The following is a 23806-nucleotide window of genomic DNA, read 5'->3' as shown; positions in this document are numbered from 1 at the left end:
CTTAGAGAAAATTCTTTCAGTTTTTCACCATTGAGCATTATGTTAGCTGTAAGTTTGTCATATATGGCCTTTATTATGTTGAGGTAGGTTCCCTGTATGCCCACTTTCTGGAGAGTTGTTTTATCATAAATGGGTGTTGAATTTTGTCAACAGCTTTTTCTGCATCTATTGAGATGATCATATGGTTTTTATTCTTCAGTTTGTTAATGTGGTGTATCACATTGATTAATTTGCATATATTGAAGAATCCTTGCATTCCTGGGATAAATCCCACTTGATCATGGTGCATGATTCTTTTCACGTATTGTTGGATTTCGTTTGTTAGTATTTTGTTGAAGATTTTTGTGTCTATGTTCATCAGTGATATTGGCCTGTAATTTTCTTTTCTGTGGTATCTTTGTCTGGATTTGGTATCAGGGTGATGGTGGCCTCATAGAATGAGTTTGGGAGTGTTCCTTCCTCTGCAATTTTTTGGAATAGTTTTAGAAGGATGGGTGTTAACTCTTCTCTAAGTGTTTGATAGAATTCACATGTGAAGCCATCTGGTCTTGGACTTTTGTTGGAAGATTTTTAATTACAGTTTCAATTTCATTACTTGTGATTGGTCTGTTCATATTTTCTACTTCTTCCTGGTTCAGTCTTGGAAGGTTATACCTTTCTAAGAATTTGTCCATTTCTTCTAGGTTTTCCTTTTATTGGCATATAGTTGCTTGTAGTAATCTCTTATGATTCTTTATTTCTGTGGTGTCATAACTTTTCCTTTTTCATTTCTAATTTTATTGTTTTGAGCTCTCTCCCTCTTTTTCTTAATGAGTCTGGCTAAAGGTTTATCAATTTTGTTTATCTTCTCAAAGAACTAGCTTTTAATTTCATTGATCTTTTGTATTGTTTTCTTCATCTCTATTTCATTGACTTCTGCTCTGATCTTTATGATTTCTTTCCTTCTACTAACTTTGGGTTTTGTTTGTTCTTCTTTCTCTAGTTCCTTTAAGTGTAAGGTTAAGTTGTTTATTTGAGGTTTTTCTTGTTTCCTGAAGTAAGATTGTATTGCTATAAACGTCCCTCTGAGAACTGCTTTTGCTGTGTCCCATATGTTTTGGGTCATTGTGCTTTCACTTTCATTTGTCTCTAGGTATTTTTTGATTTCCTCTTTGATTTCTTCAGTGATCCCTTGGTTATTTAGTAGCATATTGTTTAACCTCCACATGTTTGTGTTTTTTACAGTTTTTTTTTTCCTTGTAGTTGATTTCTAATCTCATAGTGTTGTGGTCAGAAAAGATGCTTGATATGATTTCAATTTTCTTAAATTTACCGAAGCTCACTTTTTGGCCCAGCATGTGATCAATCTTGGAGAATGTTCCATGTGCACTTGAGAAGAATATGTATTCTGCTGCTTTTGGATGGAATGATCTATAAATATCAGTTAATCCATCTGGTCTAATATGTCATTGAAGGCCTGTGTTTCCTTAGTGATTTTTCTGTCTGGATGATCTGTCCATTGATGAAAGTGGGGTGTTAGAGTCCCCCATTATTATTGTGTTACTGTCAATTTCTTTTTTATGGCTGTTAGGAGCACCTCAATATATTAGGCAAATGCTATGTTGGGTGCATATATATTTACAATTGTTATATCTTCTTCTTGGATTGATCCCTTGATCGTTATCTTGTGTCCTTCTTTGTCTCTTGTAACAGTCTTTACTTTAAAGTCTACTTTGTCTGATATGAGTACTGCTACTCCTGCTTTCTTTTGACTTCTCTTTGCATGGAATACCTTTCTCCATCCCCTCACTTTCAGTCTGTATGTGTCCCTAGGTCTGAAGTGGGTGTCTTATAGACAACATGTATATGGGTCTTGTTTTTGTATCCATTCAGCCAGTCTATGTCTTTTGGTTGGAACATTTAATCTGTTTATGTTTAAGGTAATTGTTGATATGTATGTTCTTATTGCCATTTTGTTAATTGTTTTGGATTTTTTTTGTAGGTCTTTTTTCTTCCCTTCCTCCTTTGTTCTCTTCTTTTGTGATTTGAGGACTAACCTTAGTGTTATGTTTGGCTTCTTTTTTCTTTTTTGTGTGTGTATCTATTGTAGATTTTCAGCTTGTGGTTACCATGAGGTTTTGCTATAGCAGTCTATATATAAACAAGATTGTTTTTAAGTTGCTGGTCTTTTAATTTCAAATGCATTTCCAATATCCTGCATTTGTGCTCTCCTCTTCTCGCAGTTGCTGGTTTTGATATCATATTTGTGTGAAAATGATTTCCTACCTTTACTGTATATCTGTCTTTACCAGTGAGCTTTTCCATTCAAAATTTTCTTGTTTCTAATTGTGGCCTTTTCTTTTCTGCCTAGAGAAGTTCCTTTGGCATTTGTTGCAAAGCTGGTTGGGTACTGCTGAATTCTCTTAGCTTTTGCTTGTCTGTAAAGCTTTTGATTTATCTGTCAAATCTGAAGGAGAGCCTTGCTAGGTAGAGTATTCTTGGTTGTAGGTTCTTCCCTTTTATCACTTTAAATATTTCATGCACTGCCTTCTGGACTGCAGAGTTTCTGCCGAGAAATCAGCTGATGACTGTATGGGGATTCCCTGTATGTTTGTGCTTTTCCCTTGTTGCTTTTAATACTTTGTCTTTAATTTTTGTCAATTTGATTCCTATGTTTCTTGGCATGTTTCTCCTTGGGTTTATTCTGTCAGGGACTCTTTGCTTCCTGGACTTGGGTGACTGTTATTCTTCCCATGTTAGGAAAGTTTTCAGCTATTATCTCTTCAAATATTTCCTCAGGTCTTTTCTCTCTCTCTTTTCCTTCTGAGACCCTTATAATGCAAATATTGGTGCATTTAATGTTGTCCCAGCAGCCTCTTAGACTGTCCTCATTTCTTTTCATTCTTTTATGTTTATTCTGTTCTTCAGCAGTGATTTCCACCATTCTGTCTTCCAGGTCACTTATCCGTTCTTCTGCTTCAGTTATTTTGCTATTGATGCCTTCTAGTGTATTTTTCATTTCAGTTATTGTATTGTTCATCCCTGTTTGTTTGTTCTTTATATCTTCTAGTTCTTTGTTAGACATTTCTTGTATCTTCTCAATCTGTGCCTTCATTCTTTTTTGAGATCTTAGATCATCTTCATAACTCTGAGCCTGTTTCAGGTAGATTGCCTACCTCCACTTCACTTAGTTGCCCTTCTGGGGTTTTATCTTGTTCCTTCCTCTGGGACATATTCCTCTGCTGTCTCATTTTGTCTAACTAACTTTCTGATTGCAGTTTCCATTCTGCAGGGTTGTATTTCTTCGTGCTTCTGCTGTCTGCCCCCTGGTGGGAAGGACTGGTTCCTGTCCACCAGTGGGTGGAGCCGGGTCTGTTCCTCTGGTGGGCAGGGCCATATCAAGGGGTGTTTATCAGGCAGGTGTATGCTCAGGAAGACTTCAAGCAGCCTGTCTGCTGAAGGGTAGGGCTGTGTTCCTGCCGTGTTGGTTGTTTGGCCTGAGGCATCCCAGCACTGGAGCCTACAGGCTGTTGGGCGGGGACAGGTCTTGGTGAGAAGGGGTGGCCTCCAGGAGGGCTCATGCCAATGAGTACTCCCCAGAACTACTGCTGCCAGTGTCCTTGTCCCCACACTGTGCCACAGCCACCCTCACCTCCACAGGAGACCCTCCAATACTAGCAGGTAGGTCTGGCCCAGTCTCTTATGAGGTCACTGCTTTTTTCTGTGGGTCCTGGTGCTCACAAGACCCTGTGTGCACCCTCCAAGAGTAGCGTTCCTCTTTCCCCCAATCCTGTGGAATTCCTGAAATCTAACCCTGCTGGCCTTCAAAGCCAGTTTCTCTGGGGGCTCCTCCTACCATTGCCAGACCTGCAGGCTGGGGTGCCTGACGTGGTGCTCAGAACTTTCACTCCTGTTGGAGAACTTCTGTGGTTTAATTATTTTCCAGTTTGTGGGTTGCCCACCCGCCCCAGGTATGGGATTTGATTTTATCGTGAGTACACCCTTCCTACTGTCTTGCTGTGGCTTCTCCTTTATCTTTGGATGTAGGGTATCCTTTCTGGTAGGTTCCAGCATTCTTTCTTTTGTCAATGGTTGTTCAGCAGTTAGTTAGTTGTGATTTTGGTGTTTCTGTAAGAAGACGTGAGCTCATGTCTTTCTACTTCACCATCTTGTCTCTGCCCACACTGGATCCTTCCTTCCTCAAAAAAAATGACTCTGAATAATAAAAAGTATATAGTTTATTTCTTTAAAATTTTATAAAATATTTCTGAAGAGAAATAATCTGAATTAAAATGATGCTGTCAAATGTGTGTTAATATATGTCTTAACCTCCAAAGAGTTCATGAGTTAGTTAGGGGTGTCAGTGCATGGAGTAAAGCATGATATAAGGTGACTATTTTTCTTGTCTTTCTTTGTCTGTAGCATACATGCTTGTATTATACACCCATGACTAGTAAATGAGCTTTTACAACTTTTATTAGAATCAAACCTTACAAATGAAAGATGTTTTGCATAGGAAAGCCATACAGACCTCCTATAATTTTGCTTCAGAGCCCATAGCTTAAGAATGATTTGGTGGGGACTTCCCTGGTGGTCTGGTGGTTAAGACTTCACCTTCCAATGCAGGGGGTGTGGGTTCTATCCCTGGTCAGGGAGTTAAGATCCCACATGCCTCATGGCCTAAAAACCAAAATATAAAAGAGAAGCAATATTGTAACAAATTCAGTAAAGACTTTAAAAATGGTCCACATCAAAAAATATATATATATTTTAAAAAAATTTTTTTTAATTATTTATTTGGTGATTAAAATATTACTACAGATCTTTAGAGCACATTGCGCTTATATTTCACAAGAACTTTTTGTGCTTAAGAAAGATAAGGAAAATAAAGAAAGAGGACCATTGGATATTGTATTTTATATTAATAATTTTCCTCTCAATTGCTGAACACTTGATGGTGCTTTCAAGAACTCAATGGGTCAGCTCTTTATAGACTCTAAACACACTGGAAAATAATAACAAAGAGGGTACATTTAAAAAATTCAGGTGCTCAAGCATGCTTCTGAAAAACTATTCACATTACCCTAGATTTATTAAACCTCTTTAAATACTATTGGGAGTTGATGTTCTCACTCAAGGCATGACTATTTTTAACAATCTTGCTTTCCTGGCACACCAAATAGAGCAAGAAGTTTTCAGTAAGAAAGGTCCTAATGGAAAGCAGATTTTAACTAGGAAAGGGTTTGTGATTCACTGGAGAATAAACATTATTTGTAAATGCTCCGCTCAAGCTTCATTTAGTCAAACCTCTCTTTATTTGAAGTAGTTAAGTCCCTGTAATCAAAAAGTATAGACATGTGTGTGTGTGTAATAGTAGCATAGAGCTAGGAAATTACTTATTAAATTACTACTGGATAACAATAATACATACATATAATCTACCATCAGCAAAAGTTAAGCAATTACCTCTTTGATTCTCTACTTTTTTTAATCTAGATGATGAAAAAAAAAAATCTGTCCAGTCTGCTTCCTGAGACTCTCTGAGAGCTAACTGGATTGCTGTAGTGATGTTATTACATTATTTTATAAAAACTTATACTATGTTACTGTAAAAAGAACAAGTTCCTTTTATGTGAAAATTTGACTTTACTGTTTTGGGAATCCAGTATTTCATTTTACAACAGTCCATTGCTGATGAAATCAAAGTTATTGATTGACGTCTGTTTTAGACAATAATGGTCATCCAGAAAAAAATTCCCTTTTCCTTGAATTTATAATTTACCCTTAATCCTGATCAGCTTTCTCACACATAGACCTAAGAGAGTTCTTATAAAAAAGGAAGAGTGTTAGGAAGGGAAAAGGAACACTTTTTGGGCTCTTAGTTTGTGTCACATGCTCTACTAATTATACAATTAAATTTCATTTGATTATCAAAAGTACTCCTCCTATGTTATCATGGGTTCATCGATAATGAAAATAAGAACTGACAGCCTTATAAAGTTAGCCTAATTTAGTAAGCAGCAGTTTTACCATTTGAACTCAGGTCTGTCTGATTTACCCCTTTTCAAGTTATCACTCTTAAATAAACATTTAACAACTGGTGAAGGCAAAGCCTATTTCATTTTCCTGTATGAATGATGGCATGGAGAGAGGAGGTGGAAGTAAAGAATATATCACTTTTTAAAATGTAATTTGTCTATGAAGAATACCTGATGTACATATACTACTACTTTATCACTTATCATCAATAAACATTAGCTTGCATCATGCCTATTTGTCCTTCAGATGCTAAAATTAAACCAAGGTAGGAGAATTTAATTATTAAAGACAGCTATCTTTAGATAGAAAAAGTAGAACCAAAATTTAAATGAATGATAGCCATAAGTGTAAAAGATCACCTAAAGAAAAAGAACTATATTTTTACTCTATTTTTTGTTTGTAAATTAACAAATGATGTTCACAGTATGTGCTTCTTAGATTTTTATGCTTATGTTATTATCTGGACTTATTCCCTTTAAAATCATTGGTAAAACTTTAGAAATTTATCCCTTTATTCATTATTCTTTTTTTTTAAATTTATTTATTTTTATTTATTTATGGCTGTGCTGGGTCTTCGTTTCTGTGCGAGGGCTTTCTCTAGTTGTGGCAAGCAGGGGCCACTCTTCTTCATCATGGTGCGCGGGCCTCTCACTATCGCGGCCTCTCTTGTTGCGGAGCACAGGCTCCAGACGCGCAGGCTCAGTAGTTGTGGCTCACGGGCCTAGTTGCTCCGCGGCATGTGGGATCTTCCCAGACCAGGGCTCGAACCCGCGTCCCCTGCATTGGCAGGCAGACTCCCAACCACTGCGCCACCAGGGAAGCCCTATTCATTATTCTTTAATATTTGCTAGTGAGTGCCTACTGTCTACACTATCCCAGGTGTTAAGAGATATAGAAGCGACCAAAGCACAGCCTCTGCCATCAACTGGCTTATATTTAGAGTAATTACAAATACTGGAATGTCTGTCTATTTTATAAAGAGAATAATAGTCCTTTGACTTACAGTAATTTAAGATTCTCATATGATTAACCATGGTCAGAATCACTTTATGTATTTATTTACTAGATGACTGAGAATTTTGTTGCTTTCTTTGGGACATTGGGTATGATGGGTTTCCCACAATCATTACTATTCATGGTAAAGCAAAGCTAAACAAATTTCGTGACTTAGGGCATTTCCTAGAACACTAAAGAAGGAGCCTTCTGTAATCATATCACAGCATTGTACTGGCTTTGGAAACTCACTCTCTGTGTTCAAATCCCAGCTCCACTGCTTATTAGCTAGATATGGGATCTAGGGCAATTTAGTAGACCTCATGATTGTAGGTACTACACTGAAGTTAGTTATTATACTTATTCAATAGAAGTCGATAGAATTCAGTCCATTTTTTATTTCTAGAAACATTAAGCTTTGATTTGGATGCTCTTATTGAAATTAGTCTTTGTTTTGTTCTAAAAATTTTATCATCTTTCATTACTCAAATATAAGTTGTATAGTTACAAAAGAGAAGGGAAATGCTTTAAAATCAGCAATATGGTTTTAAAGATATGTGAAGTCTAAAGTTAATAAGACTTCAAAACAAATGATTCAGCCGAGTGATTAATGCTAATTTTGATCTGCTCTAACATTGAGATTTATTTACATATTTGTCAGCACCAGGGCATTATTATGGGTTGCATTATTCATTTGTGTAATTAAGAACATTGGCAGTGGAGGAAGGAGCTGCATTCAGGTCCTTTTTCTGCCATTTACTTGCTGAATGACCTCAGGAAGACAATTTAACCTCTTTGCCTCAATGTCCTCATGTATTACAATGGAGATAATAAATCCTATTTTATAGGCTTCATATGAGAATTCCAGTACACGCTTTTTAAGTGTTTATTACAGAAGTTGTTAATACAGTAACATAGTACTTCTGTTGTTATATTTGCTATTAAAGATATCTCCTTTGCAATATTTAAGGGGCACTTTTTTAAAATCATAAACCACATACAAGTCTGCAAGGAATAAAGACGAAGGAAAGTACAAAGGATGAAGAGTAATGAAGGCTGGTTAGAAATCCTGAATACAAGATGAAATTTGGTTTCGATACAGTAGTAGTCTACCATGAGCCCTCTCCTAGAAGGCCTCTTCCTCCGTAAAGCAAATGCTACTGAAATTAGACAAGGTCAATAGCATGGCTCCCTTTCAGAGAGGTCAAAAGTAAGACTTGAGACATTTTGACAGTCTTCATGGTTCTACAAGTAAGCTAAATCAGCATGCATCCTGTTGTGAAGGGTACCAAAAAGTCTTTCTACCCTACCAAGAAATGCATTCCTCTGGGGTCACAAATGGGGTCATTTTCTCCAGAGAAAATAACCCTAACCCAACTGTAGGCTGAGCAGGTTTCCAGAAATAAATTATACCCAACACATGCTATTACATGCACCACTGTAAAGTTAAGGGCAGTTTTATGCCACTGCATAGCAAAATGATACACTCTTCCTTTAAAAAAGTTACATAAAATTTGGTATGTGATATCTAAAACTGAAATTGTAAAATTATTCTTTCACCAAGGAAATATCAGATAACAACACTTCTTATTTTGCTGCTTTTTCCCCCACGTTAAGGAATCAACTGAGTTTCTCCTCATTTTAGTACCTCACCTATGTTGTTAGTAAATTTCATATCTACCATTTTAATTTCCTTTATTGTTTGTCATTCTTTTGCAAATATCATAAAAGTCCCTTTATAATACTGACCTGGAGTATCAATACCACCACCACTCTCCTTTTGATGTTGAATCCTGTTCTGCCTCTAAAGATAAGTATATCCCAGTCTTAGTAATAATGATTCATTTATCACCAGAATGTAATTCATGATAAATATCTTATTTTTCTCTTTTCCTTAAAAGTTAATCCTTACATAAACTACAGACAATTTTATTTCTTTCCTATTCTAAAATATTAAACATCTGGTTCAGCATATGCTCCATTGTACATTTGAGCAATTTATGTCTCCTTATGGCTAATATGAATTGCTTAACCCTGCTATTGTTTTTATTTTCCACTTTCAAAAGTATCCTGGCAAAGCCTATGTTTATGAAGTGGTACAAAATGTTTCAGACTGAGGAAGGAAAGTCTCTAAACAAATGCCCAAAGTGCATTGGTTTCCTAACTCGATGACCCCCAAAGTGGTATTATATGAATTTTCAACAGTCTGAAATGTAAAAATTAATTCTTATTTTGCCAGTTGCTCAGGGTTTTTGCTTATCTATTTGATTTTGGCATGTAGCATTGACACGTTCACTTTAACATCTCCTGGGAAGTATTTATTTTTTATTAAGTATGCAATATTTGAACATTATTTAGCCTTGAATTTTCCTTCTCTTTTGTACTTTAAAATACATTTTCCTCATTTTAGAGAAGGTTTTCATAATGCCCCCCCATTATGTCTTAGAGCATTTTATATGTGATAGTATTTATAATATCATTGTATTCTAGAATGCAAGATTTTTAAAAATTTATCTGAATTATGCCTATTAACATAATTCTAGAAAAAGATGGGTTTGCATAATTGTGTAATTATTAATATGCCCATTGTTTCCAATTATGATGAGATTTGAACAATTGTCAATATAGTTTACGAAAGGCAAAGCCAAATTTGTTATTGAGACAGCTACAGAAATGGAGAAAATACAGGCAGTCCCCCACCTATGAAAGAGTTATGTTTTCTTTCTATTTCATGAGATAGATATTTACTCAGAGTCATTGCACAAACAAACCCATGAAAAGCCACAGTCTCCGCTGAGCCACAGTATTTAGAGCATTGTGAATGGGGACGGGATGAGTGAAAGGGGGACAACAGCAGAATGCTTCTCCATTTCTCCTGACACTGAATTGACCCTACCCAAAATTTGAAAAATAAGTAAAGCTGGCTTTCCATACTGCCTTATCTCTTTCTGACCTTTGCTTTTTTCCTGATGTAATTCTGCTTCCCACCTAAAATTCTTGAGATGCCTTTTCTTTAAAGCAGTTTCAGCTTCTAATTTCCTAACCCCACTTTTCTCTTGGTCAGCACACCTCAGTGCAGCTGGTATAGGGAAGCGACTAAGAAAAAAGGAACCGGCTCAAAGTATTCGCACCAGCCCTGCATTCTCTCTGCTCTCCCCCAACCCCTACACACAATAGTGTTAACCCAAAAAGCAAATGACATAGGGCATTTTACACAGTGTGAGGTCCTGAAATGATGAGCTTAGATGGTATGGGTGGAGATATTTGGGGACACAAACTTTCAGTCCATCGCAACCATCTATACCAACCATTCTATTGGAACGACTCAGATCAAGAAAGTAATGCTTAAATTTTAATTTTCAATTTCTATCATAACTAACTCTGGATGTAAATATAATTAGTAATGATGAAACAAATGCTGTGTTCTTTCTGTGCTGGTAACAACAGTTATGGAAGTGGCACAGTGAGGCCAAGCCAGCCCATGCCTCTGTCCTAGGACTGACAGCAATGGTGGTCACCATTAACTGAACACTTACTTCCCCCTGAACACTTTACATGTACTTTCCCCTATTTCACAAACGAGCAAACTGAGAGGCAAACTAACTTTCTTAATGTAACATATCTTATAATTTTTGAGCCAGATACAGAATCAAGTCTATATAGTGCTAAAACCCGTACTCTTAAACAGACAAACTTCAGACTTATACCAAAACAATGTTTGAAGAATTTCTCTCTGCATGAGAGGGTGAACTGCCGAGTGTGGTAGGTGAATCATCCTTGTGTCCCAGACTCTGTGCCAGAGTTTGTGCTAGTGCTAGTTGAACCAAACTGATGACTTTTTTACTCAGATCTATCATAGTGGTGGCTTTATTGAAAATTTTCTTTTCTCTTATTTTTTTCCTCACCAAAGCTAGATTAATCCACATCCCCAAACACTCCATTACAATAAGGTTTTCTTTTCAAGAGTTGTATCTTTAGCCCTATACAAATTTGTCATTTATTTTGACCTTTTTTAAATTGTGATAAAATATACATAATATAAAACTGAATAATATAAAATTGACTGTTTTAACCATTTTTAAGTGTACAGCTCAGTGGTATGAAGTTCTTTCACACTGTTGTTGTACAACCATCATCTTCCCAAACTGAAACTCCATATCCATCAAACAATAACTCCCCATTCCCTCTCTCCACAACCCCTGGAAACCACCATTCTACTTTCTATCTCTATCAGTTTGATTACTGTAGGTATCTCATATAAGTGGAATCATGCAGTATTTGTCCTTCGGTGTCTGACTTATTTCACTCAGCAAGGTCCATCCATGTTATAGCATGTGTTAGCATTTTTATCCTTCTTAAACCTGAATAATATTTCATTGTATGTATGTGCTACATATTGTTTATCCATTTATCCTATAATTTATTGAATAATGTAGCTGTCCAATGTGGAATTTTTTGCCGTTTCCTAACTTAAGATGCAAATATAGAAACACAATGAGTTTGTGACTTCTAGGACAGCTATCCTTTTATGTCATAAACTCTAAAATTAATCACAGAACGCTAGTTGAGTATAGGCAATCAGCAAAAGAAATAGATGAGTTTAAGATAATTAGGGTGTCTGAGTCATAAATATGCCATGTTTTAACTGCTCCGACTAGAATTAGCCAGTCTTCATTCTGATTATCTGATGTTTTTACACATCAACTTTTCTTTAGAAGATTTGAGAAGCCAGCGGTATTTTTAAGTTGCCATTTCTCTAAAAATAAATAGAGGATTGTTGATTCAAAATAGGAATGCAAATTTATAACCTTCAACTCTTTTAATACTACCATTTAACTTCTAATCTGTGTATTATGAAATATTGTTCAAGAATTACTGGATGAACCTTAAATCAATAAGAAAGAAATTATCTATTCATCCCTTCATGTTTTCAGCAAACGTTTCTTATGTGCTTACTATTTTTACAGCTAGCATTTACTGAATGCAAGATACACACACATATGTTTATATCTGTATATATCTTCTAATAGACAAGCGTTATCACCATTTTTACAGATGAGGAAGCTGAGGGTCAGAAAGGTAAAGTGATTTTCACAGCTAGTAAGTGGCAGAGTTGGAATTCTAGATGCAGGGCTGTTGCTGTCTGCCACCTAACACTGTCCCGCCTCTACATGCCATGCATGGTGTTATATGCAGGGCAAAACACCATCTCCACCCTGGAGTAATTCACATTATAGTGGAATTGGTGAACATTCTAAAATTCATCATAATAGTACGATAAGAAATACTTGGAATCCAGCTGGACATGACTTGACTTAACATTGCCTGAAAATTTTACAGAATAAAGGGCAGTCCATCTTGACCTTGCATGACTTGCTTCCATGCTGGCTTTCCACTTTGATTGCTAAAGAATTTACTTAAGCACATGGTATGGTTGGTTAGGGTTGAGGCTGTAATGAGATCATGAAGGTCAAGTTCAAGTGTTTGTTTGAAGTTCATCTCTAGCCAGTGGAAAACCACTTTTTTAATGTTGTTATTTTTTCTGCTTAAATCTCTCATTCTGTAGAAGCCTTAGTAATAGTAACAATTTTTTAAAAAGATAAGCTTCAGAAAAATAATTTTTGTTAGCTTGTTAATGTTCTTGCATTATAGAAATGAGGCAAGATTTAAGTGTATGACCTTGGCTTTTGTTCAGAACCATCCCTTCTCTCGGGTGCTTCTCAACAGTATGATCCATAATAACCTTTCGTTGCTATTTTCTGACCTGTTGGGCGAGGCACTAAAGCCTGCTTCCCAAGGTCTGTGTTGCTTTAAGTTACCATAGTGAGGAAATTTCACAGTGCTGTCATGCTCTTGGTTAATACAGTTTTGTGTTTTGCTTGGGAAAGACAATTCTGATAGTGTCCTACTGATTCAGATGTTTTCTGACAGTAGCTGCCTACCAGGTTTGCCTTCATTGACTTTTCAATGTTCTGTTACAAATAACTTGCATGTACAATTTGATATTGAAGGGCATAGAAGGTTCCCCACTGTGCATGAAGTTGGAGCAGCTCTGAGTCACGGGGTGGTGAGTGCTTATTATCATTCTGAAATCACCCATTTGTCCTAGGCTGTTGCCATTACAGAGCTGCGTTTTCTCTGTCATTCTTTTTTCTTCTCCCTGTTTTATTCTTTCAGACATTCCAATGAGCCTCTTATTCTTTAAACTTCATTCTTAGAAATCCCCCATGATGAGTGAGACTTGAGATATAAAGTCATAGGTGTTTTCTTATTTTTTTTGGACACCTGGAATCCACAGTATATTGAATTGCAAGTACGTATTTTCTTTGTTAGTAATTTTAAAAGAAGAAACCTTTTTTTCGATTCTTCTAAAACTGTGGATGGTTAGAAATGTCTGTTATAATCATAATAAAAATAACTATCAATCAATCATTTAATGAATGCCTACCACTTGTCAAGCTCTGTGCATAGCAATTTTCACATGTTATCTATAATTTTGACAACTCTACAAGGTAGGTTATCAATCATTGCCCCATTTACAGATGAGGAAACTAAGACTCTGAGAGATCAAGTCACTTGCCCAAGACAATAATAATCACTTCTCTCTCTAATCATGCTTGACTTTTAGTATCTAAAATGATTGATAGTAATTAATAGTGTTTGGATTTGCAGAGCACTTCACAGTTTGCACAGCAGTTCACATACGGTACTTCTTTTAACCTCACAAAACTGGTATCTATACTTTCTATTTCGTCTTATTCTCTGTAAGACCATTTTGAAGCTCCAGATTCTGAAATGGATTATGAATTTCCTTGGGCTGAAATATCACCATTTGTTAAGTTAGCATCATTTGAAATAATAACTTCATTTCTACCACTACTAGTTTATGTTTGTATTTTAGCAGCGGAGAAGGCAGTTGGAGAATTTGCCTGTTGATACCCTTGAAGAATTCGGGGGCTTATGCTTGCTTACCCAGGCAATAGCTGCCTAAAGCAGAAGCATAATAGCGTTTTTGAGACCATAATTCTCTGCCCAAGAAATCTGTGTAAAAATTATATACATAGCTGCTATTTTTTACTGTCTCCTACCAAGATCCCAGCCTACGGCATCCTTGCCATTTAAAGACGTTCCAGTCTATGCAGACTGTTCCCATATCTTCATGTATACCAAAGCATCCTATTCATTCATATACATGAAGAGACATGGGGAAGAGGGAGAGGAAATAGACAAATGCACAGAGAGAGAAAGGACACCTCACAGTATTACACAAGGATAAGGTTACAGGAGAATCGATACTAAGTACATTTCTGTCTCATCACTAGTAGTTCCAAAACTCAACGACGTTAGATTCTCTGACATAACTTAGGGTGGAAAATACCAATTGGGTAATGGGAATGACAAATACAAAAGTTTAAATAGAAGAAAAAAATAAAACAATTAAAGCCACATGTTATCTCCCATCCCCCGTGGACCACAAAACCACTCTACTCATCATTTCAGAAAGTTCCCTATTCTTTCAAACAAACACCAGAGCTTTGGCTTTTATTATAAGACAAGGTCTATTGTTCACTCCTTAGCTAACAAATTTTAGAAAGACTATTTTATATGTTTTTATAATGTAACAAAATAAGAAGGCAAAAGAATTTTATCTCCCAATCTACAAATTACTGCAATAAATATTCCTAAATAATGCAAAATCCACCGTATAAATGTGTGGGGGTGAGTGTATTTTCTTTTTTGGTCTCTGGGAGACTGATATTATGCTAATTGATACCAGTGCTCCTAATAGGAACTAACTACTCCCCAAGGAAACACCATTTACTATTCATTCTCCTGCTCAGGCGCTCTGTAGCTTTACTTTCTCCTTTTTAAAATTTCTCAGCCCTGTCCTCATCAATCCTAAGAAAACTCTTGATTTTTCTATCACTTCTAGGCCTTGAGGGGTTGCATGCTACCATTCTACTGCTCTTCATACATTCCAACAACTAGAAACTCACGGATAGAGTGTTGATCATAAGACACATTGCTCTGCTTAATGATTGAGACTTGATTCCAATTCTTGCTATACTTCTGGGCAGACAATGTATTAAATAAAAAGCCGATGTTTTATTTTTCTTCCTATCTATCTCTCTGCTACTCAAAAACAAATATCCCAGGAACAATAGTTAGTTAGCAGTCACAGAAGGCAAGAAGATTAAACAGAAAAATAAACAATCTTGAGAAAAAGAAAATCAAGGATGATTTTTGAATATATATAATAGTACCTTGAAATGTATTATAATCACTTCCTAATTTCTAAATCAGATCTGACCAACACATACCCCAGTATCTATTGAAATCTATAGGTCAGTCAAATATTACACAATGAGAAAGAAAGGAATATTTATTAGTCTTTGTGCACTTATAGGCATAGAAGATGCTGTGTGAACTGGTTTGAATTTTTCGTCTGTTCATTATCTTATGGTTTCAATTAGTAATGAGCAGAAAATTGAAAAAGATGGAAAAAAAGAGGGAGAAGGGAAGAGGAAAAAGATCAAGGGTTGCAAAAATTACAAAAGAACAAAGTGGTTATTCACAAGATGATAGAAAAAGAAAGAGATATTTCACAAAAACGAGTTGGATTATGGGTTGGAGGGAAAAGACCACACATACGCACAGCCACGTACACGCACACATCACCCTCACATGTGATCTACTGACCACACACAAAGATGTACACACATGCACACGTCACCCTCACATGTGATCTACTGACCACACACAAAGATGTACACACATGCACACGTCACCCACACATGTGATCTACTGACCACACACAAAGATGTACACACATGCACAGACTCCGCCTCAGATGTATCATCCACACACACAAAAGCACAGACTACACACTTGCTCATTTGCTCACAAACACACACAGACACAACAGAGTTATGCTCCCATATCTCATAGTGGCTTCCCTTGGTCCTCAGTGCTCTGGGGGCAGCGATGGGGAGAGCGGGGCTCACAGTTGCCTAGGACTGGCCATGCGACCAGATCTTTAAAGCTCCACTATCTTTGCTATGCTGCACCTTTATATACTGCTGTACAGTATCATTCCAGAAAATCTTAAATTTAGTCTATATGCTTCAGATATCTTTTGGTTCCTAAAGCAAGTTCAGTGACCATCTAGCATGAGAAAGCAGAGTCAGTGCCAAAGAGTTATGAGCAATATTGCATTCCCTTGCATTAAATATTGTGGACTATACTTATCTAATGCTGAATTCATACAATGGGAACAATAACACTGGCCTAATGAGGAATAAGTGAAATAGCGTTTGTAACACACCTAATACAATGCCTGGTGCATAAAAGATGCTACCAAAAAAAAAAAAAAAAAAAACAATGGAGAAGGGCGAGGCGTCATTTTACCTTTGTTGATAAAGATTTCCAGCTGCTCTTGGTTTGGTTGATTTCCCTCATATAATCTACTAGCTTAGACCTTAAATAAAGGAATTGCATTTTCCAATCTGATCACCTTTTAGTGTCCTAAGAAATCTTAATAAGGACTACTTAGTCCACATTAATCTGTCCCTGAAATCTGAATAAAACTTTAAAACTTTCAAAGGTAGTTCAGAAATACACACGAAGTAAGTGTTACTTATATATTTCCTCAAGGCAGTCAGTTGAGTATGATTTTAGATCATATATCCATGCACTGGAGAAACCCTTCTGCTATGACAAGCTGGTTAAATTGTGAGCTTCACCCCAGTTTATAAAAATAAACATGCTATTTTAAAATTAAGCATTTTTAAAAATTCTTTGAAATGTTAAGAAGAGGATAATGTTATAGATGTTGGTTAAAGGTAGTTGTATGGAATTAAAATCATATAGCTCATGACTATTTGTTCAGATGTCCCTTCTACAAAAATAGAGTTCTTATGTGTACTGAATTCTCATAGTTGACTTTAAATTCTGCTTCCTGTATTAAGTAGAAAAATAGAGTCATGGAACTGTGGAATTGGAATTTGGAAATATGCATTTCAATGCCATTTAAATATTAAAAGTATTAGGAAACTATACTGATACACAGGCATTTTTAAGAATCAGTTCTAAGTCATTTTTTAAATTTTAACCTTTAAGCTTCTTTACTTGGAAAAAATTTCATATAATTTTAAGATCATATAAAAACCATAGTGTTCTGAACGGCTTTATGTGAACTTTGAAGCAAATAACAAGGTATGAACCCAAGCAAGGCCCCAGATGATTCTCTCTAGCAGTTAGTTTGTAAGGAGACCTTGTAGTATAGACTTGTTGGGGTTTCCAGGTAAAACATCAAATACCAGCTGTACTTTCATGCTCAGTGGTGTAGAAAGGCAGAGAGGAGAAGTAAGGATGTGGGCACCAGGTCCTGGGCTTTAAAGGTTCACGTAAACTTCCCCAATTCTTTATGCTAGCCTACATCCTCCTCTAGGATCAAACTGCCCTGGGCTACAAACTGAGACTCGGAGAATATATTTGTTCATGACCACACACACCAAGTACAAACTGATGTAGAATATGTTATGTACTTGCCTATTTCAGGGTTGAGTGTCATCATTCGGCGTTTTTGCCTTTACACTTTTATTTCCACCACGACACACCCATGAGGCAAGTCTGAAAGAGGAAGGCAAGACTTCACATCATTCTTAGAGCCCCTGCCAGGCTTTGGATTTCATTCTTATTAATTTGGGTTGTAGTTGCAAAAAGCCAAGCCAGAAATGACCTTTGATTATTTTATGAAACCCAAACACACTTGTCAAACCCAACCATGCAGAATGGCGCAAATTAAGTCAACTTTCACTCTGGTTTTGTGCCAAACGGGATGAAGCCTCTGGAGCCCTGGACAGCTCTATTTCCTGCTTTCAATTTCAGAGAGTCCAATTAGTAAATCAAACTTTTAAAAGCTATCTAAAATAATTAGGTCATAATTACTCAGAAGCATATTTTATAGTGTACTCTAATCTACTATCTGGTCTAAATGCTTGAAAATGGTATCAATTTCATTATTAAAGAATTAATTATAATTGGGCATAATCCTTTGGTGATGGAGGGTGAAGTAAAACATACTCTAGGGATAAATTGTTCACATATGTGAAGTAGATAAATTCTTCCAGAGCTCAAGAGTGCTAGCTGTGCTCTGGAATTATTTTCTGGTTTTAATATTATTCCGTTTTAAAAACCTTATAAACATCACCCAACAAATAAATGCGTCAGAGGAAAAAAGGGCCCTCTGTCTGAATGTGTTCATCGCACATGGACAAGTTATTTTCCTCCTACTCTATCCAAAGCATTTCTGATCATCATTACATTGGTACAATAAAGACAAGGAGAATGCATGTGTCGTATCAACCTCTGTACTAAGGAGTTTTACCCACATTATCCCATTTGTTCTAAAAATATGTTCTAAGGAATGTGTCCTTTTTGCAGATTGAGGAGGAGAGGTCCGGGGAGACTGAATGATTTTCAGAGTTAATAAGGGCAAGATCTAGGAATTGAAGTTAGGCCTGTGTAATTCCAAATCTCACCTTTTTTTTTTTTAAACTATTTCAGGTTTGTTACATTGGGGACCCTAGTAACAAGTTTTCTTGAGGGTTCATGAGACTTTTTTTAAAAATTCTGTCCTTTCATTTCAATAATAATTTAAAAGTATATATATATTACCACTTATGAATACAAAACAAACAGCTACTTGGCAGTGATCAATCAAACAAGAAAAATATTTTAATACAATATAATTTCGGTTGTTAAGTCATGATTTCTCAAACAGGGTCTTCAAGCCCCACTGAGGGAGCCTCAAAGATTTTTTTTTTTCCTGAAAGACACCTGCGCATGACTTGTGCTTATAAAACCATGTCCTGCACTACCATAGAATATTTTGTATGGACTCCTGAGTATTTTTAATTAATTCTTCAGATTCCAGATTGCATTTGTCTATTTTCACAAGCGCTAATGATCTTCAAACCCTACGTGTTACCAGATGTAAAAAATATCTAGTCATAAACTCTTGAGTTTGAATTGTATCATTGTTTGTTATGGAAAATTTTCTTTGACCAACCATTGGGAGCCAACATAAGCATCCAAAGCAAGAGCAATTATTTGCTCAAATGGTTCTTAGCGAAGATAATACTTGTTCTTTTATGCATTTAATATTCGTTTTACTCAGTTTAAACCAGGCCCCTGAGTTCTCCTTTATATATTTTTGTTCCTGGTTTACATACATTTTAATGAGATCCATGAAGCCTGGTGTCATAATATCTTTGTCCCTTTTATATGCCAGTACAGTGTGCTTTTATTTGACAAATAGCTTTTCTCAACTGACATTTTAATGCCACATTCACAAAAAATCAAGCAAAAATGCTAAATACAATTTGGTTTGTCTGTGAGGTAGGGTTTTATAAAGAGCTTTCCATCAGAAAAGCTACAATGGAAAAGATAATATATGAAAGCTGGGAAAATATAGATAATTACCAATTACAAATAGAAAAAAAACTTTTAAAAACAATATTATATCATCCCCTAAAGACTAATTCTCAATTTTATTAAGATTCAACAATAGAAATCCTTTCTGAAAATTAACCTAAAATTTCTCATTTGGAGTGACAGCTTTTTTTGCTTGTATTCTGCTCCTAAATGTTACTATCTTTAATATAAAGGCTCTTAAGCTGCATGAAAACTAATTTTCCCCAATCTTGTCTTTCATGGACTATGGAGAAAAATGCCATAAGGTAAAAATATTGCTATTTCTTTAAGCTCCTACTCATTTCTTTTTAATGTTTCTTTTAGGATCTAGCAAATCAAATAAGAAAATTTAACTTATAAATAGTAATAACACCTAGGATCAATAAAGCTTACCTGTGCCCATCCATGTCAGAGAGAAAATATAAATATGAACCATTTCAAAATCTTCTTACATATTTAGGCCAAAGAGTATTGTAAAACTAAAGCTGTGGACTTCAATAAATCAAAGGCAGCTAATCATTAAAGTTTTATGGGTAAACTGTTGTAGTGAATTAATGTGTTTCTCAGAAGAGAAAGAATAGAGGTGACCAATGCTTATCTATAAATGGCAATGAGTAATGTGAAACCAAGAGCACAGATAATATACCTTTTAAGGGTTTCACAAATGTATAAACCACAAAAATCTTAGATTCATAAACAGACAAAGTGATCAAGAACATCTTTTAAACACTGTTGTCTTCCTAATTTTTTTTAGGTTTTAGAAATTATATTACATACATAAGTAAAACCATAATGCAGACTTAAGTGCTTATTTAAAATGTATTTTTGGAATGAAACTGGGTCATTTGTAGAGACATGGATGGACCTAAAGAGTGTCATACAGAGTGAAGTAAGTCAGAAAGAGAAAAGCAAATATCGTATAATAACGCATATATGTGGAATCTAGAAAAATGGTATAGATCATCTTACATGCAAAGCAGAAATAGAGACACAGAGGTAGAGAACAAATGTATGGATACTAAGGGGGAAAGGGGTGGGGAGGGAGGAATTGGAAGACTGGGATTGACATGTATACATTACTGATACTATGTATAAAATAACAACTGATGGGAACATACTGTATAGCACAGGGAACTCTACTTAATGCACTGTGGTAACCTAAATGGGAGGGAAGTCTAAAAGGGAGGGGACATCTGTATGTGCATGGCTGATTCATTTTGTTGTGCAGTGGAGGCTAACACAACATTCTAAAGCAGCTATACGCCAATAAAATTTTTTAAAAATAAAATTAAATAAAACGTATTTTTGAAAAATTAAGAAACTTTTCATTTTTCCACATATTTTTATACTTATGAATTCTTTTTTTAAATTTTTTAAATTCCTATTTTTATTATTTGCACATTCCTATTTTTCCACAACTGTGTTTGAGTGTTAAGACTGAGTTTTTTCTTTTTTATGGACATTATAACATTAGCTTTAATAGTAATTAAAAATTAACATTAAAGTATAAAAAGGAATGTAAAAATTCCTGCTATATAGAATGATGGCTACTAAAGACCATTTGTAGGTGACTTGGCATTGACAGAAAAGTATACAAGTGTGGATTTAGTCAGATGTTAAAATTCCTTTCTGGAACTCAGTCCTCTTGGCAAACATAAGTATTGTGTAACTCTTTATATTTTAATTGGAGAAAAATGCCTGTGTGAAAGGATAATTTTTACTTTTTATCTTTTCCAGCAGCATGTGCTGCTGTTTGACATGCCAGATGGTAAAATCAGAAAGAACTGAATTAAATATCTCATTGTCCAACAGATTGAATAAATTATAAATAAAATAAATACAAAGAGAGCCTCAAATATAACCTTGAGCATAATGCTTTGAAGAGTTGTAAGAATTTTCAATATGCCTTCTATTTTCATCCTCTTAAATATTTCAAAAGCTACTTAAGGTGTCATAGATAAATAAATAATAATGCTTCCATTTTAACTATAGCCTATCTTTTGAAAGCTGTTTATCACCAATTCCTGCTATTTTATATAATGGGCCTACCAACCTACAGAATGAATGACATCCAAACTGACCAGGGCAGACTTAGGAAGCTAAGTACACACCAGTGCAAGAAGAGCAATTTGTCTAGTCATAGGATTTTTGTCTTCAAAGTGCTTTACAGGCCTCAAGAAATTCTAACCACACCCCAAGAGGTAATTTGCTATTACTGACAATTTATGATAAAAAAAACTCTTGGCTATCTCTAATTTGCCCAAGGCCAAAGAAAGTCAGATTAAGGTTCTTGGCCTCAAGTTTTTAAGTCTGATTGATTATTTGGATTGCACTTTATTTTTTAACCTTAAGTTTTTTAATTATCTTAGGAATTTGGCATCATTTGCTACTGCAAACCTATACTTGTACTTGAGATTACACTTCTATTTTAAATTCCTATTTTCATCACTAACAGCTTTTTAAGTTTTTCTCCTCTTCTTTTCCCCCAAGCTTTATTTTCTTCCAGAAAATTTAACTAAAGAGTTGTATTAAAAAACTGCTTGGTCGTATTTCAATTAGTCAAAACTTGATATCGATAACAGTTGCAAGTGAAGAAAATTCTTCAAGCTCTGTGAACAGAAGAGTAGATAATTCAAACCTAGGTCCCCCTCAGATCACAGTCTGAATATAGGAAGAGAGTTTTGCCTTTCCAAAGTGAGGAGGTAAGGACAAAAGACAACATGTGACTTGAAATCCTGATCCTCCCTTTTTAAAGATACTACCTCTGAACTCTTAACTCGAGAAACAATATAAAAATAGAGGGAATTCAGTCTTTGTTCAACTTTGGGTTGGTGTTTAAAAGCCACAGACTCTTCAGTACATTACTGGGCTGAAGTGTAGAGAAACCTTTGTAAATCAGTACTACTTATTTAAAAAATAATTTGTTGATTAATTCACAACACTTTATTTACTATCTTTTATGCCAGACCCTATTAAAAGCACTGGAGTTATGGTAATAAATGATATGAACTTTGCCCTTAAAAAGCTCAGTCTAAGAGAGAAAGGGAGAGGAAAAAGGAAACAACAAAAAAAAAAACCTCTAATAAATCTGTGCTAAGAGAATACAAGGGAAAAAATAACTACTTTTGTGGACAGTAAATATTTCAGACTGGAAAACTGGATCCCAAAGAACAAATGTTTATTAAATGCCTACTGTATTTCTTTCCTAGGACTGCCTTAAATTATCAAAAATTCGGATGGCTTAAAACAACAGAAATTTATTCTCTCACAGTTCTTTGATCCAAAATCAGAGTTAGCTGGTAACAAGGTCCTACTGTATAGCACAGAGAACTACATCCAGTATCCTATGATAAACCATAATGGAAAAGAATATTTTAAAAAAGAATGTATGTATATGTATAATTGAATCACTTTGCTGTACAGCCAAAATTAACACAACATTGTAAGTCAACTATACGTCAATTTAAAAAAAAAAGAGTTAGCTGGGCCCTGCTCCCTCCAAGCTCTCTCAGGAAGGAGCCCACCTTGCGTCTTCCAGCTTCTGCTAGCCCTAAGCATTCCTTGCTTTGTGGCAGCATAATTCCAATCCCTGCCTCTGTCTTTGCATGGCTGTCTTCCATCTGTGTCTCTGTCTCTCTCCCTCTTCTTATAAGGACACCAGTCATATTGGACTTAGGGCTCACCTAACTGCAATATGACCCCATCTTAACTTAATGACATCTGCAAAGACCTCATTCCTAAATAAGGTCACATTCACTGGTACCAGGGGTTAGAACCTCAACATACCTTTCTGGGGGAAACAACTCAACACATGACACTAGATACTCATTAAAACACTAGGTACTTGTCCTCCTTGGTTTAAAAAATAATAATGGTTTCATTCAAAAATCAGACAATAAAATAATTCATCAATTTTTTACAGTTTGCAGATCTATGTATATGAGCTTTTATACATACAGCTCTCAGTATTTCATTATTGTCTGTAGCATTTACTATTTTGTCTTTAAAGATGAAGAGGATTCTCTTTCTGAATAAGGAAAAAGATAAACTAGATTTAAGTAGCAATTAAAGATAGGACTGAAAAAGAACAATGGCTCTCTAATACAGACTTACTGTGGGTATTGTGGGACGACTCTCACTGGTGATTTACTGAAATAGGTAAACTAAGGAAGTGAAATGATGAAATCTTGCCCACAGTAGAGAAAGGGTACTAAATGACCTCCTGGAGTAACTTCAGTGGCAGTCATTTGAATACAACAAAAATCTAAAATTTTTGAACATAGTATGACACATAAGCAGGAATGCTTACATAAGACTG

At 35.5% G+C, this 23806-nt stretch overlaps 2 protein-coding genes across 9 annotated transcripts in view; one reads left to right on the top strand and one right to left on the bottom strand.

Moving 5' to 3' along the window:
* The window catches only part of SYT1 (synaptotagmin 1), a 427179-nt gene that overhangs the window by 76250 nt on the left and 327123 nt on the right, over positions 1–23806 (top strand). The window lies entirely within an intron of this gene.
* The window catches only part of LOC309640418 (uncharacterized protein), a 340945-nt gene continuing 332934 nt past the window's right edge, over positions 15796–23806 (bottom strand). For all 7 annotated transcript variants that reach the window (XR_014252194.1, XR_014252195.1, XR_014252196.1 and 4 more), the window contains one exon: positions 15796–17643. Coding sequence is in view for 4 of the 7 variants with exons in the window: in XM_082419178.1 (XP_082275304.1) it covers positions 17568–17643 (76 nt within the window). In the remaining 3 variants the exon portion in view is untranslated. The remainder of the gene's footprint in view (positions 17644–23806) is intronic.

This window comes from Balaenoptera physalus, assembly GCF_965194825.1.
Source record: "Balaenoptera physalus genome assembly, chromosome: 13".
Lineage (NCBI taxonomy): Eukaryota > Metazoa > Chordata > Mammalia > Artiodactyla > Balaenopteridae > Balaenoptera > Balaenoptera physalus.
Note: the sequence above shows the minus strand (reverse complement) of the source record. Positions and strands in the feature narration are given on the sequence as shown.